This window comes from Macrosteles quadrilineatus, unplaced genomic scaffold (genome assembly GCF_028750875.1).
Source record: "Macrosteles quadrilineatus isolate MER2022 unplaced genomic scaffold, UCM_ALF_1.0 Scaffold_4__1_contigs__length_99947679, whole genome shotgun sequence".
NCBI classification, from domain to species: Eukaryota; Metazoa; Arthropoda; class Insecta; order Hemiptera; family Cicadellidae; genus Macrosteles; species Macrosteles quadrilineatus.
Window position 1 is genome coordinate 97,147,685 of NW_026542597.1, and position 13,771 is coordinate 97,161,455.

The following is a 13,771-nucleotide window of genomic DNA, read 5'->3' on the forward strand; positions in this document are numbered from 1 at the left end:
TTAAAATTCCCAGACAGTAGGTATTCTGGAAGTAAAGCGAGAAATATTTGATGCCACCTGCCTCATGATGTGACATGGAGTACTTCAAGCAGAAAGTAGAGGGTCGTGATTTAATTTGATTCTTGTCTACTGATTGATTGTCTCAATAGTTTCGAAGTTTAGTAGAGTGGCTTGTTGAACATAATCGTTAAGGAAAATAGTGGAGATCATCATTATATGATAAAATTATTGCATGATAGCAATAGACCTACGAAAAGGATAAGCTGCCTCAGACTGAGACTCATCTTTGGCACAGAGAGGATGCCAGGCAGAGTCGTCATATCATGGACGAAAAATCTGGCTTTGTACACACACAGTGTGTGTGTATGTGTAAATGCCAACTCGACGTGGCTCTCATCAACGAAAAACCGAGAGTTCAGAGTGGCAGAGATTTTAATTGCCGAGCGTGGATAACTATTCAAGGTACCGTAGGGCTAAGACGGAGTGAATAACAAAACACTTTCTATAGTCATAATTTATTATATTATTATGAATAAATTATTATAACCTTCTTTGCTCCGTCAACCAAGCTGCTGAACACAAAGGATAACAAACTACAACTAATTGAGGCTGAACTATTTAACTAAAAAAAATAATTATTTAACTATGAAACCGCTGATCTTAGTCAGTAACAAAGCTACACAGGTCATCACACACCGTTCTACACTCATCCTTCACTCATATTTGGGTTAAAATACGCACCTATGGGGCGTCCCCATCTCATTGATTGATAATTGATAATTGATAACTAAAAAAAAATATCTTGATCAGTTACAGGTACCTATGTGATTTCTAAGGATTGATATTGAAGTTTTTAATATCACAAATTTAGAAAATTTTCTATAGAATGTTTCTATAGAAAACTTCTCCAAAATGTGTATAAAAAAACTTGCAGTGGTCCATCTTTATCCAATAAATAAACCAATAATTATATTACTCCTTTAATACAGTACAGTGTACTTTGCAAATTGTAATTTAATTTTTTTAATATGGAATCATCGACTTATATATGTTCCTCAAACTGTTGTAACTAACTTCCAAATTTCTATCGGCTGATCTATAAGGATGAAAATAAAATTTATTCTCTAATACAATATCTTCACTACTTTATACCAGCGGTATACTATATAGTCTGGACTCAAAATTTGAAACATTTAATGTTTAGACAATAGATTATAAAGGCTTTAAAATGACGGCTGTCTGCTATCTCATCTGACAATTGCTTACGCATGACGCATGCGCACAAATGGAAATGACAGTTTACCATCTCGTGGAGAGAACGATAAACATTTTGTCAATAAGTTACACAGCAATATTTGCATGAAATTCTTGTGATTTGTTGTAATAAATCCTGCAATTAACCATGGCTGATAACGAAGCCAAAGCCATGCAGCTCATGGCTGAAGCAGAGAAGAAACTGACTTCATCCAAAGGATTTTTCGGGCAACTCTTTGGGTAAGTTGAATAGAAATCCAAATCTGTAGACATCTACCTCCATCGATCGGGCAATGTCCTCCCTGTGTAATCGAAAACTTTTCATAAACCGTTTCCTTACACTAGATTATAATGATAACAACTTGCATATTCTAAAAGTTCTTGTGGAAAAGTATGTTTAGCCTACTTCTTACTTTTCACAAAAATAGTTGTTGTCAGGTTGTAGCAAAAGAAGCAGAAATTGATCTGATGATCCTATAATTTTTGTTGCTCTAGAGGTCTAGTAGGCCTATGTTCATTCTTTTAGGATAGGCCTAGCTTATTCCTAATGTTTAGTTTCTAACAATTTGTTTTTAACATCAGTAAGAGCAAATTTATGGATTAGGCCTATCTTCAAATTCATTAGCATATTCCATAACAGTGGTTGACTTAGTTTTTCTTCTAAAAAATATTCAATAAGCAACATAGCACAACAAGCAACTTTTCGCCAATTAATAACTTACCTAATTACTCGCTTGTCACCTCATGCTCAATGTTTCGGAGACTGAAAACAATAGATTGGGTTTTTCTTGATTTAAAAAGAGATAGTTTGCCCGGAACCAGGTAGATGCATCATTTAGATACTGTTTTTAAAATAAGTTCAACTCTACAGCACTATTTCTAGCTTCAACAATTGTTGTGTCGTCTGAATAGCAAACAACACCATTAGGCCTACCAAAGGCACATGGGTAGGTCATTAATCATTATACTGAAAAGCAGGGGCCCGAGTACAGAGGTCTGTGGAACGCCATGTGTTAGTTTTTGATAGGCTACTTGAGATTTTACCATTTAGGGACACCAGCTGCCCACGCTCGGCCAGATAGGTCCTCAGCAAATCAAAGCTTTTTCATTCAAACCATAGAAATTCAACTTTTTAAATAAAGTTTCACAGGCAATAGTATCAAAGGCTTTGCTAAGGTCACACAGGGTGGCCCTAGCAAAACCGCCAATACTTATTGTTAAGGGAAATCATTGTTCAAATATAATAATAATAATAAATGGTATCTAAAAACAATTTATATACAGGGGATATTCAGTCGATTCTGTGAAAAGTGTGTAGCTGTTTGATGGTTAGAAACTTGACCCAGCTTTCCTTTATCATTGGACTTCCAATAAATGGTCCTGAATAATGAAACACCTGGTCTTAGTGGGTAACAAAGCAAGGCATCACACTCCAATTCAACACTCATCCTTCACTCATATTTGGGTTAAAATACACACATGGGGTGGCATCTGCATCTCAAATGAATATATAGAAAGATTGACAGATTAATTACATGTAGCCTACGTCTTATTTAGTCATGTGAGGATGTTAGTAGGGGCTTTATGGGAATTCGGGACTGTATTACAGTAAACGTTTTGAAGTTAGGTTGGATCAGGGAGGTAAAATTTAGGTTAGGCCTATAATGAACCGAGTAGTTGAAATAGTCAACAATTAAAACTGTCACTAAACATTAGCCCTCAATAATTACTTTACCATTTGATACACAACTTGAAATTCTTGTCAATGTAAAATTGATTTGTGATTTAATCATAGTTTTATAATATATAATTTATCTTACTTCCAAATTTCAGTGGATCTTCAAAGGTGGAGGAGGCAGTTGAGTGCTACCAACGGGCAGCGAACATGTTCAAGATGGCCAAGAAGTGGGGTCAGGCAGGCAACGCCTTCTGTGAGGCCGCAGCCTTGCACTCTAAGGCAGGCAGCCGACACGACGCTGCTACAAACTTTGTGGACGCCGCCAACTGCTATAAGAAGTCTGACCCTAACGGTGAGTTAGGTTAACAGAAAACAATGAATATGGATTTAACTCTGTCGAGTTTATTTTCTCCTCAAGACACCTGAGGAGTGGTTCAATCAGTAGCACAGTGGACCAGAATTGCCACCCGTCCTGATTTTGGTCCCTTGTGCACGTTATGCCCATGTTAATCCAGGGCGAGGGGGTCCCTTGTGCACGTGTTTATGCCCATGTTATTCCAGGGTGAGGGGGTCCCATCCCGATTTTCCCCCACGCAAAGGTGGCAACCCTACAGTGGACTGTGAACCCATGGCAGCAATGTCTTGGGTTCATGTCACGGTTTCTTAATTTAAAATATTTTAGTAGGCTATGGTCAACTCCTCATTATTGCCCCCCAAGGCAAATAAATAAATAAATAAAAAAAAAATAATAAATAAATAAATTGCACCTTCTGGTGTAACAAGACTTAATTTACTCACAGGTTTTGTGGACAGGCAAATTTAACATTAAAAAGGATGCCAACCTCATAAAAACTGTAGTTTTTTAAGTCTAAACTTAAATCACCAGGTTGTTGAACATTGAACGGTACTTTCCTGTTAAAGGGAACACTAATTATTATCGATGATTTTTTCTCGATATATCGATGTTTTTGTTTTCCGATCGATTACAAATTGACAACAACTAACTGATCTTGTTTAGACTAAAATAGTCTATTATATGGATTAAGAAATTAAACTGTTCTAAGCTAACCTAACATAACCAACCAAACTTGTTGTACCATTTAAAAATTACTTTTGGGTTTGAATATAAAAGGCAAGTTATAAACACGGAATTTTTAAATGTTACGGCGAGTTTGGTTAGTTATGCTAGGTTATTTTTTTTTTAACAGTATCATTTCATTAATGTTTGTTGATACTGAACAATATTTTTCGTAGTTGTCAGCTGATATGTTTAAATTTGTTAATATCGATATATCGAGAAAAAAATCATCGATAATAATGAATGTTCCCTTTAACAGGAAAGTACCCATTGAACATACACATTCAAACGAACAAACAAAGGCATACTTTAAGATTTAAAAAGTACATAGACTGGCCAGCTCAGCTTATGGGCTGAGTTGATGCTACTAAAGGGTACCGGTAAATGAAGTAATAAAATAAGGAGACAAGAGATTAACACAATGTTCTTACAGATGACATTAAAATGTACATCCATCGTTTCTAAGCATTCTATTGGGGTTGCATTTCCTACTTAGAGCTTCTACCAAATGCCTACAGGGATCAGCATTTTTATGATTTTTTGCCTATGCTATACCTATAGTACAAATTCTGTTTTACGCCTGTGTTTCAAAATTCAAAAAGAAAAGCTAGGCCTAATTTGAGGAGTCTCACTGTTATTTCATGTAGAGTTTAGTTGCCCAAATACCAAATAAAAATGTACTAGGCCTAGCCAAAATCAATTTTCCATCGTAAATCAATTACTCGGACATTCAATGTCTATGCCGTAGATTCAAGTATTATCTCAAAATATTCTTATAAGTAGTTTATTACACTGTTGTTTTTGCCCAACCAGAGGCCGTCAACTGTCTGCTGAAGGCAATCGAGATCTACACTGACATGGGAAGGTTTACAATGGCCGCCAAGCATCACCAGACCATCGCAGAGATGTACGAAACAGAAGCGGTCGACCTCGACCGGGCTGTACAGGTGATTAATTTTGGCATTTGTTGTAGAAATAGATAAGTTTTACTTTTTTAACAAAGCTTAACTTTGTCTATTTTTTCATTTTTTCTCATCTTATAAATACAAAACTCAATTCTAATAAAATAAGTCTTTGGTGAACATTTGCTTGGTGAGGATAGAAGATAAATTCCAGCAAAATGCCTGCTCAGATTTACAGCTCATAAGCAATCCACATCTCGTTAGCTTGTCCCTCCCAACTAGCTCCGATGCAGTCATGAGCCGCACACATGACTTGTCTGAGGTTCTTTCCTGGCCTAAGCTTTAGACGGTTGGAACATTTATCTTACATAGAGGTTTAGCACAACAGTGATATTCAGTCATTCTAAGCTCACCTCCAAATATGCAGGACATGTTATTAGAGATTTTGTTGTCACTGTTTGCTTCTTATCCAAAGATAGCTGTTATCTCATTATTAGTCATCGCTAAGTCTATCAGTTGTTGAGTCATCACTTTGTCTTCTAACATAATCCTACTAAGGTATCGATTGACATTTAAATTGACAAAACTGAAAACTCTTTTAGTTTTGAAATTAGACATAACATTTAGCAATTTTTTTGGTATTTAATAATTGTCAAAGAGTGGTTCTACAGTCTTATAGAAAAATGGCACTTGCATTTAATCTGAAAAAGTAGTAAAATTGATAAGGTTTTTATTGTAAAATTTAGTATTAAGTTAAAGACATTTGCAGGTGATATTTGCTATCAAAATTATGGTAACAAACTTAATTTCCTTCATTCATAGACAGGAAACCCAATTTTGCGTGTGAAAATTATTTCCACAGACAGTCTGAACTATCAGAAATTAATACAGAAATAAATTGATCCATAAGCTTAGGTCACAAAACCACACAGTACATGAGAAAAATTGTTTTTACTAATTAAGGGAATACAGCTATAATAACATCGTACATGTCAATTAGATGAACATGTTGTAGCTTCTTTTATGAGGCTATTGACAAACTGGTTCTTTTCTGTGAGCACAAAAGTCATAGGGCCTTCTGAATGAAACAGAACTAAACTAAACTGTATTGAACAAATTGTGTGTCTAATGTAATTTGATTTAATTTCACAGGCCCGAGGTTTGCATGTAACACACTATGGGCTCAAGAGATAATTGCTCCCCACTTTCCGAACAGGGAATTTTTCTCTTCCTTGCGTCCCCGCAAACTTAAAACCTCTTGCGGTCGTGCCCATGCAAATGGCCTTGCTTTAGCGAATATACCTACAAAATTCTTCTGTTATAAATATCATCTTTAAGGTCGACATTTGTAAAATCAAAGTTGAACTTGTTGCAGCATTACGAGCAAGCAGCCGACTACTTCAAGGGGGAGGAAAGCAATAGTTCGGCCAACAAGTGTATGCTTAAAGTGGCCCAATACGCCGCACAGCTGGAGAACTACGAGAAGGCTATAAAAATATACGAAACTGTAAGTATGGATTTTATAGGTTGTGCAACACAAGGTACTGTAAAACAAATCAGCTGTGTATATTTTCAGCCAGTAAGGTGTAATGAATAATGGAGGTAGCACTTCTCAAAAGGATTGTGTGCTGCTGGCGGCCATTTTGTATTGCACTAGATACAGTGAAGACTAGTACATTTCCACCTTACCAATCTAACAAACCAACGTTTGAAGTAGTAAAACTCCAACCAGTAGGTCTTAGTTACTTACTGATGAGGTGTCACAAATCTCAGTTGAATTTTTGCCTCGTAGATTAGCCGCCTCCACTCTTCTCTATCCTCCGCCATCCCATATTTTTCCTCCGCATTGGATCACATCCTTTTTGACTTGGTCATACCATCTTAATTTAGGCCTACCCAAGGGACGTCTTCCTGTCTTGTGCTATCCTGTCTCTGAAGTACATGACCCAGTCAACTAATTCTTTTGGCTCTTATAAGCGCTATTATGTCAGGCTCTTTGTATAGGGCACGCAGCTCTCTATTATTCCTTATGCGCCGAACTCCTTCTTCATAAATGGAGCTGAATATTTTACGGAGTACCTTATTTTCAAACACCATCAACGTCCTTAATTTCTTTTGGAGAGGACCCATGTTTTACTTCCATACAATAATACTGGCTGTATAATGGTCTTGTATAGGCCTAAGCATAATTTTGAGCATCCAGATAAAGTTTGGATGATAAAAGTTTTGTACAGGCTCCAACATTCTTATTGGCATTTGCTAGTTTACTTTGTATCTCCAGATCTTCAGAATTTGAACTATTGACGGTAACTCCTAAATATTTAAAGCTCTCCACACAAACCAGTAAGCCTACTATCTCCAAATATAAGAAACCCTAAAATCCAGGTTACTGATATTTTTTTATTGAACCTGAGGGTTAATCTTGTTGCCCAAAACTTACATATTGTATTTTAACAAAGCATTATTATAGTTTCTGGAATAAGTTATAATCTAATTACTATCCAGCTTTCAGTATAAATAGGTTAGGTCCCATTATAGCTGTTTTTGTGTTTCTTGTGCCATGATAGAGTATTCCCTATTGTAGCCCTGCTAGGTAATGCCCACTACAACCTACTATTCCCACACACCAAACACTTAAAACCAAAGCTAGAAATAGACAAATAGACAATTTATTCTAGTTAACATATAAATATGTTTGTCCGTCGCAGGTAGCGTCCAATTCGCTAGAGAGCTCGCTGTTGAAGTACAGCGCGAAGGAGTACTTTTTCCGAGCAGCTCTGTGTCACTTGTGTGTGGACATGCTGAATGCGCAGCACGCTCTGGAGCGCTACGTCGAGCTCTACCCCGCCTTCCAGGACTCCAGGGAGTACAAACTACTCAAGGTAATAATAATGTTCAGTGTTGCACGACGTCAAAATGTCACGAAACCAAAATATAATTTTTTAGCAAAAACTGTTTGCACTAAGCCAAACCCTGCTGTTTCAAATTGCGACTATTCCGAACTTAAGTTCAGAAGCTATTTAATTATTTTTTAGCGATATCGATTCAAAGCTGAAAAAGCTTGCAATGTTGCCACAAACCTCGCCAAAGTTAGCAATTTTGATGTGCTTTTAGCGATTTAAGTAACAACCATGGGGTTGTTGAAGATCCTAAAGAATGTTTCAAGAATGTTAGAAAAGGTATTGATTTTGACGCGAATGTCAGAAAGACTTTTGATTTTGTCATAAATGTTGGCGATATCAGCAATGTTGCCCAAAATTTCCTAGAATCAAGTGATGATGATTGGAGCGTCAACTTAGCAATATGCCGACAAATGGTGGGGAATTCAGTGATACCACGATTGTCTCCAAAAGTAGTAATATAGTTAACATTGTCTCTATTGATTACGGCGACTTTTTTCATCTTCCACATATGCTGTCATCATCATCTCTCGCGATGTTATCTGATGGTGGCCTTAATACAAACAACTTTTGTGATTGCAGCTAAACAAGAACCACAATCACACCTTTTTCGGCATTAATACTTTGATTTGATAGTATTAAATAAGTCTGCTTATTTTATAGTCAATGAATAGTCATTTATTCCATCTTTAAACAATACAACATTGTGATTGATTTTGTCAAAAATAACTACATCCTAATTTTGGCTACATTGTAGTTGACAATAGACAACATGACATGCAATAATATTTGAATTTAGTTATCTGAGGATATAAATAAAATTTTTCAGACTTAAACTAATACACAGAATAATATCACAGTAGATATAAATTAATATCACAGATTGAGATTGGCTGCAACAAATTAATTGTAAACATGAAAACGGCGAACAATAGACATACACAGTGTAAATTATTGATAACTGAGATAGAATTTTTAACAACTAAAAGATGACAATGAAAAATAATACTGAATGGAATTCTAATAATAATCAACAAAGATAAAAAAAAGTTTAATGAATCTGCAAAATTAATGACTTGTAAAACTATATTTCCATGTTTAAAAAAATCTTTGGTACAGTAAAAGGGGTTTGCAGAAAGCCAGACAGACAGTTTCTTTTTGAAACCCTTAAAAGGAAGTGATCTTGATTCACAATGCAGGTTGTTGAAAAACCTAATTTCTGACACAAAAATTACTTTTGACAGTTGATTGTAGTCTACACTGCGGCAAATCAACCAGACTTTTGTTTCTGGATAATGACTATGTACATCTTCACGTATAAAAGTCCCCTAATGCAAATAGGATTTAGTACTGTTAGCTCAAACTTATGGGACTCTACTATGTGTTATTTGTGTGTCCAATCCTTCTCCCTTTATGTATTCCTAAGCTGCTCTTACAGAATCCTGCCAAGTGCTATTTCCTCCAAAAAAAAATAATATATTATTGCATTTCTCACTCTCCACAGGTGCTGATTGACCACGTAGAGGAGCAGAATGCTGACGGATTCACAGAAGCCGTGAAGGATTACGATTCCATCTCCCGGCTAGACCAGTGGTACACCACGATCCTCCTTCGCATCAAGAAACAAGTCAACGACAACCCCGACCTACGTTAACCCACCTCAGCGTCTGATGCTTGTAGTCTAAGCGCATGTCACGTTGTTTTAAAACTGATCATATTTTTTTGTAAAACAATAGATCCTACGCCATCGGTCTCAACTGTACATTTCACAACGGGCACTGTACACCATCGGCTACGGAAATTTAACTTTCTCGCTGTATTCGTTAAAGTTTAACTAAGCATGTTTAGCGTAAGTGACTTAAAAGCGACTTGTGAAAATTACAATATTGTTACTGTAAGTTGTTAATACGTGAGAAATTATGATTTGAAAACCATATTAAATGAAAATCTTAAGTTAAACAAGGCATAAAAACCAACTGGGCTTTTTCAAACTTTGTAAATGGTAGAGGGGTCGATTTAGTGTGATTTTTGTTTGACTTTTCATTTATGGCCAAGGTGTAATGACTGTTTTTGCTGATGTTTTACTCTGTTATGTTTTAATTCAGAAATTTATTGCTTTAGAATTTTGTATAAAGTGTATTATATTTTGTTAGGAAATTGCATGAATGCAGTATTCTGCATTGAAGGGGTTAATCGGAAAAATTAAAAATATTGTCTCACAGAGCTGAATTGAACTCCTACGCTTTATGATTACGATGGTTATAGTCGAATATTGAGTTCGTGTGGAATGAGGGGGATCAAAAACAGATGAATCCTAGGTTCTTAAGCCTTAAACTCAGTGTTACGATAATGTTTTGAATCTCAGGCTTCACTTTGTTCTGCACAACTTTTACAGTTCATGTAAAGGGGTGTATCTGTTGTATAGCGCAATCTTAAACTCACATAATCAGTCTGGTTTCAAATCAGTTCAGTAAATTTTCTAGTTGTTAAATCAAATTTTTATCTGAATAACACAATTTACCTGTAGAAGTGCAGTTGTTGTTTTGGATTTTTTTAATAAGTCTGGAATTATACATTTTGTTTCAACTTGAAGGTTGAATAACAAAATTTTTTAACCAACCAAGGCCAAGCCTAGTTGTGGATGCATTCTTAATTATTTTTCACTAAAGTTATTGTATAAAAGAGAGTGTGCAAAAGAGGTGTTGATAAAACTATTTTTGAAACGTGTGCCGTTTTAACCAACCTGTTTGAAAACCGGTGTGCAATTTATTTTTAATGTAAACCTACTCTTTGTTGTTTTACAATGTGTTGTCTTTCATTAGTTACGAACTGCAATCATTTTGTTATCTTTCATCAATTTTGCTTATTGTCAAACTCTGAAATGTTCTTCAAAGTATTTTTTTCACAAGTACCAAATATTTAAGAACAATAATCTGTAAAAAATCAATGGAAGATAATTTCTCGGTCAGTGTTGAATTGTTTTTTCCAATTAAAGGTATAGTTTGGTTTAAGTAACTTACAAATATTCTAGATTGAAGTGCCGTGTGTGAAGCACCCAATCCTCCGCATACAGTACAGTAATAAGGCTTACACCTCAAAGATAATCTTACGTAACTGTTTCATTAACCAAGTCACCAGCCCCCCACTGTAAAAATATACACTTTTTAAACTAAGCACGTATTGTAGCAAAGTAAATCTCGAGGTGTGATTGCTTTTATCACCTTGCACTGCTCGAGAATATCTTTTATAACATTCCTAACCAAATATTACGGTTAATATTTTTTTATCGATTTCATTTATTTTTCATGAACTACAGTATAACTTATCTACGACTCCTAAATGTGTTTAGATTAGATAATAGGACTTGCACTGTGTTGATTCAAATAATTGTATAGTTATTCCATGTATATAGTCAGTTATCGGAATAGTAATAAAATGTTTTTCGTTACTTGTTTGTATGGTTATACTTTGTACAGGTAAATCTTGCCAGCATTGTATAAACAGGTCATATTTATATTAGTGGTTGGTGAGCTTGAAATTCAGTAATAAAAATACTGGCAAATCTCTAATTATCACAGCTGTTTGTATTTTCCCCCTGTTTACCATTTGAAAACTGGATTGATGTATTTGTATCGCCTTTTCAATTTTTTACCATTTTTGTAACTGAATAGTTCAAAACCTTACTATAAAAATGAACATAATCAATTGATAACCCAACGGTATCTTGCATCTGGGTCCAGAAACAACCTTGCTTGGAATCGAACCAGCGACCTTCAGATATGAAGGCGAGTACTTGATACAACCACTCCTACCCAGACTGGCTGGACTTGCTGGACACTCCTAGAAATTGCTGGACTATTTGTTCAGCAAACAAAATGTTACAAGCCAAGACAATATGGAAGCTGTCTGGCCAGGATTGTTTAATTTGTACAATTATCAACTACAGATCCTTGTGTGAACAGAAAAACTATTTATTTGAGCATGACTCAACGAACCAGATGAAGACAGAAAGTTGTTAAATGACATTGGGTGTCATTGGATACCATTAGGTTTGGTTGTAATCATTGCTCACCGAGAGATTAGGTGTTAACCTGGTTATAAGCAACACCATAGAACGAGGATTCATATCCTGCCTGGATGTAACCAATGTTTGAATAATACATTTACCTACATTCCATCAGGACAAGTCTGATGTTCATTAGGAGTTCACCAATCTTTGTTAGAGCTTAATGGAGAAGGCCCGCCTAAAACAAATGGTTGACGGTTCAGCAGGGTATAGGCTCCTGGTATGTTTAGCAAAAATGCTAAAATTGTATTGTGAGAGTGGTGGACACATGGTCCAAGCACTTCAACCGAAGCTTATTGTGCATCCAACTTGCCACTAACTGGGTAAGTATATGCCTGTGTCCTTGACTAGGTGCAGGAGCTTTTGCCCATGTTAGCGTCTGGTTCATCACCTCTGGCTGCTTTAGACCAAACAGTACGGTAACATAGCCCTTCTCCTAGCCCCAAGTCTGTCGTAATACAATACAGAATAATGTGTTTGCCAGTGTCTCATCAGACTGGGTTGCAAAGTCAGTCGAAACTCGATTCTGATTGTCATTTATTGAGTGTGGAGATGTTTCCTGAAATGGCCGTGTCCAGTGATAAAGAAGTACCCGCTTGACCTGCCCTCTCCCAGCTTTATAATATAGCAGCCAGGGAGTGAAGATGGTGTTAGGTTCTGAGAGCAGTTTTTTTGCTAAATTATTTAGTCCAGGATAGTTACTCCAACGCTCTATAGGTTGTTGATTGCCTGTTTGCTAATGCTACAAACTCACAGGAAAATTTAGCAAAAATATTATTCTTTACGCTTTTAAAAAATTGTCAATAATATTACATGTTTGAACATTATGTCTTTAATTTTATTTGTTGCAACTTTGCAATAACCTGCAAAAACAATTCATGTAGCATTTTTAAGTTCTGTGTAGCAAAATGCTACCACTGCTTAAACCCTGCAGTTTGATTGTATGGTAGCAAAAAGTTGATGGGATGGGTGTTAGGGTGTTCTTTGAGAACATCTTATCTGATCTTGTAACTATCCTTTCTTTCAGCCAAAACTTATTTCAGTGGTGGTTCTAGTACCTTAACAGGGGGGGGGGCTAATTGGGGCGTTTCACACTAAGAGGGGTCTTCCCTCAGAAAGGTGACAATTTGAAACACATTTTAACGGCTAGATCTTTGCGAAAAAGACCTCTTTTACGATTTTACAACGGAATGTAAGTGAAATTTATATTTCCAAAGGCCAATGGGGGGCGGGGTGCTTTAGCCCCTATAATAGCCCCCACATCCCCAGTCCCCACCTCCACTGGCTTGTCTTATAAGAATTTGGATTCATATTTGTCTCATTATCATTGGTATTAGAATACAAATAAAAAGTATTAATACTTGAAGTCTAGTGAGTAGGTAGTGGCCTTATTGTTCTAGAATGGGTAATTGGGTAAGTGTTTGGGAAACGATTAACGAACTATAAGCAACTACCAATATGAAAAAGCAACTTATTAATTTTCAGTTAGATTGAAATAACGATAATAACGTAGATTGCCATATCATATAATATGGTGTGTGTATATATATGGTGTATATATTATATGGTGTGTATTGTATCTAAAAATAAATACCGGGCAGTGTTATGATTTATTTTCAAACGTTATATCAACAGCAGTATTTATTCTGTATTACTAATATTTGGTCAAGAAGTTTTCTTTACGTACATGATCAATGACCGCAAATGACTATTTACAATGTGCTTACTCTGTGTTTCAAAAATCTTTTGCGCAGGGCACAGCTGGTTATAGTTACCATGACAACGCAATGCAAATGCAAGCAAACAAATAGGCATCAGGCTCAGGCATGGCTGGCATAGTAACAAAAACAAAAACAACATTGACTTTATGCCGGCGGATGCGGATGACAGTCT

The 13,771-nt window shown here is 36.0% G+C and overlaps 1 protein-coding gene across 1 annotated transcript; it reads left to right on the plus strand.

Annotated features, from left to right (window-relative positions):
• Positions 1–1,293: 1,293 nt before the first annotated feature.
• On the plus strand, positions 1,294–11,387 carry LOC128992661 (alpha-soluble NSF attachment protein-like). Its single transcript, XM_054416355.1, has 6 exons — positions 1,294–1,494; positions 3,088–3,284; positions 4,824–4,957; positions 6,288–6,419; positions 7,621–7,794; positions 9,317–11,387. The coding sequence occupies exons 1-6, from the start codon at positions 1,403–1,405 to the stop codon at positions 9,464–9,466; spliced, it is 879 nt and encodes a 292-aa protein (XP_054272330.1). The 5' UTR covers positions 1,294–1,402; the 3' UTR covers positions 9,467–11,387.
• Positions 11,388–13,771: the final 2,384 nt, after the last annotated feature.

Excerpts from the sequence above, each read along its gene's own strand:
- LOC128992661 (XM_054416355.1), top strand. The coding sequence starts at position 1,403 with ATGGCTGATAACGAAGCCAAAGCCATGCAGCTCATGGCTGAAGCAGAG. Across the intron at positions 3,285-4,823 it reads TAAGAAGTCTGACCCTAACG|AGGCCGTCAACTGTCTGCTG; the intron begins GTGAGTTAGGTT and ends TTGCCCAACCAG. Across the intron at positions 4,958-6,287 it reads ACCTCGACCGGGCTGTACAG|CATTACGAGCAAGCAGCCGA; the intron begins GTGATTAATTTT and ends AACTTGTTGCAG.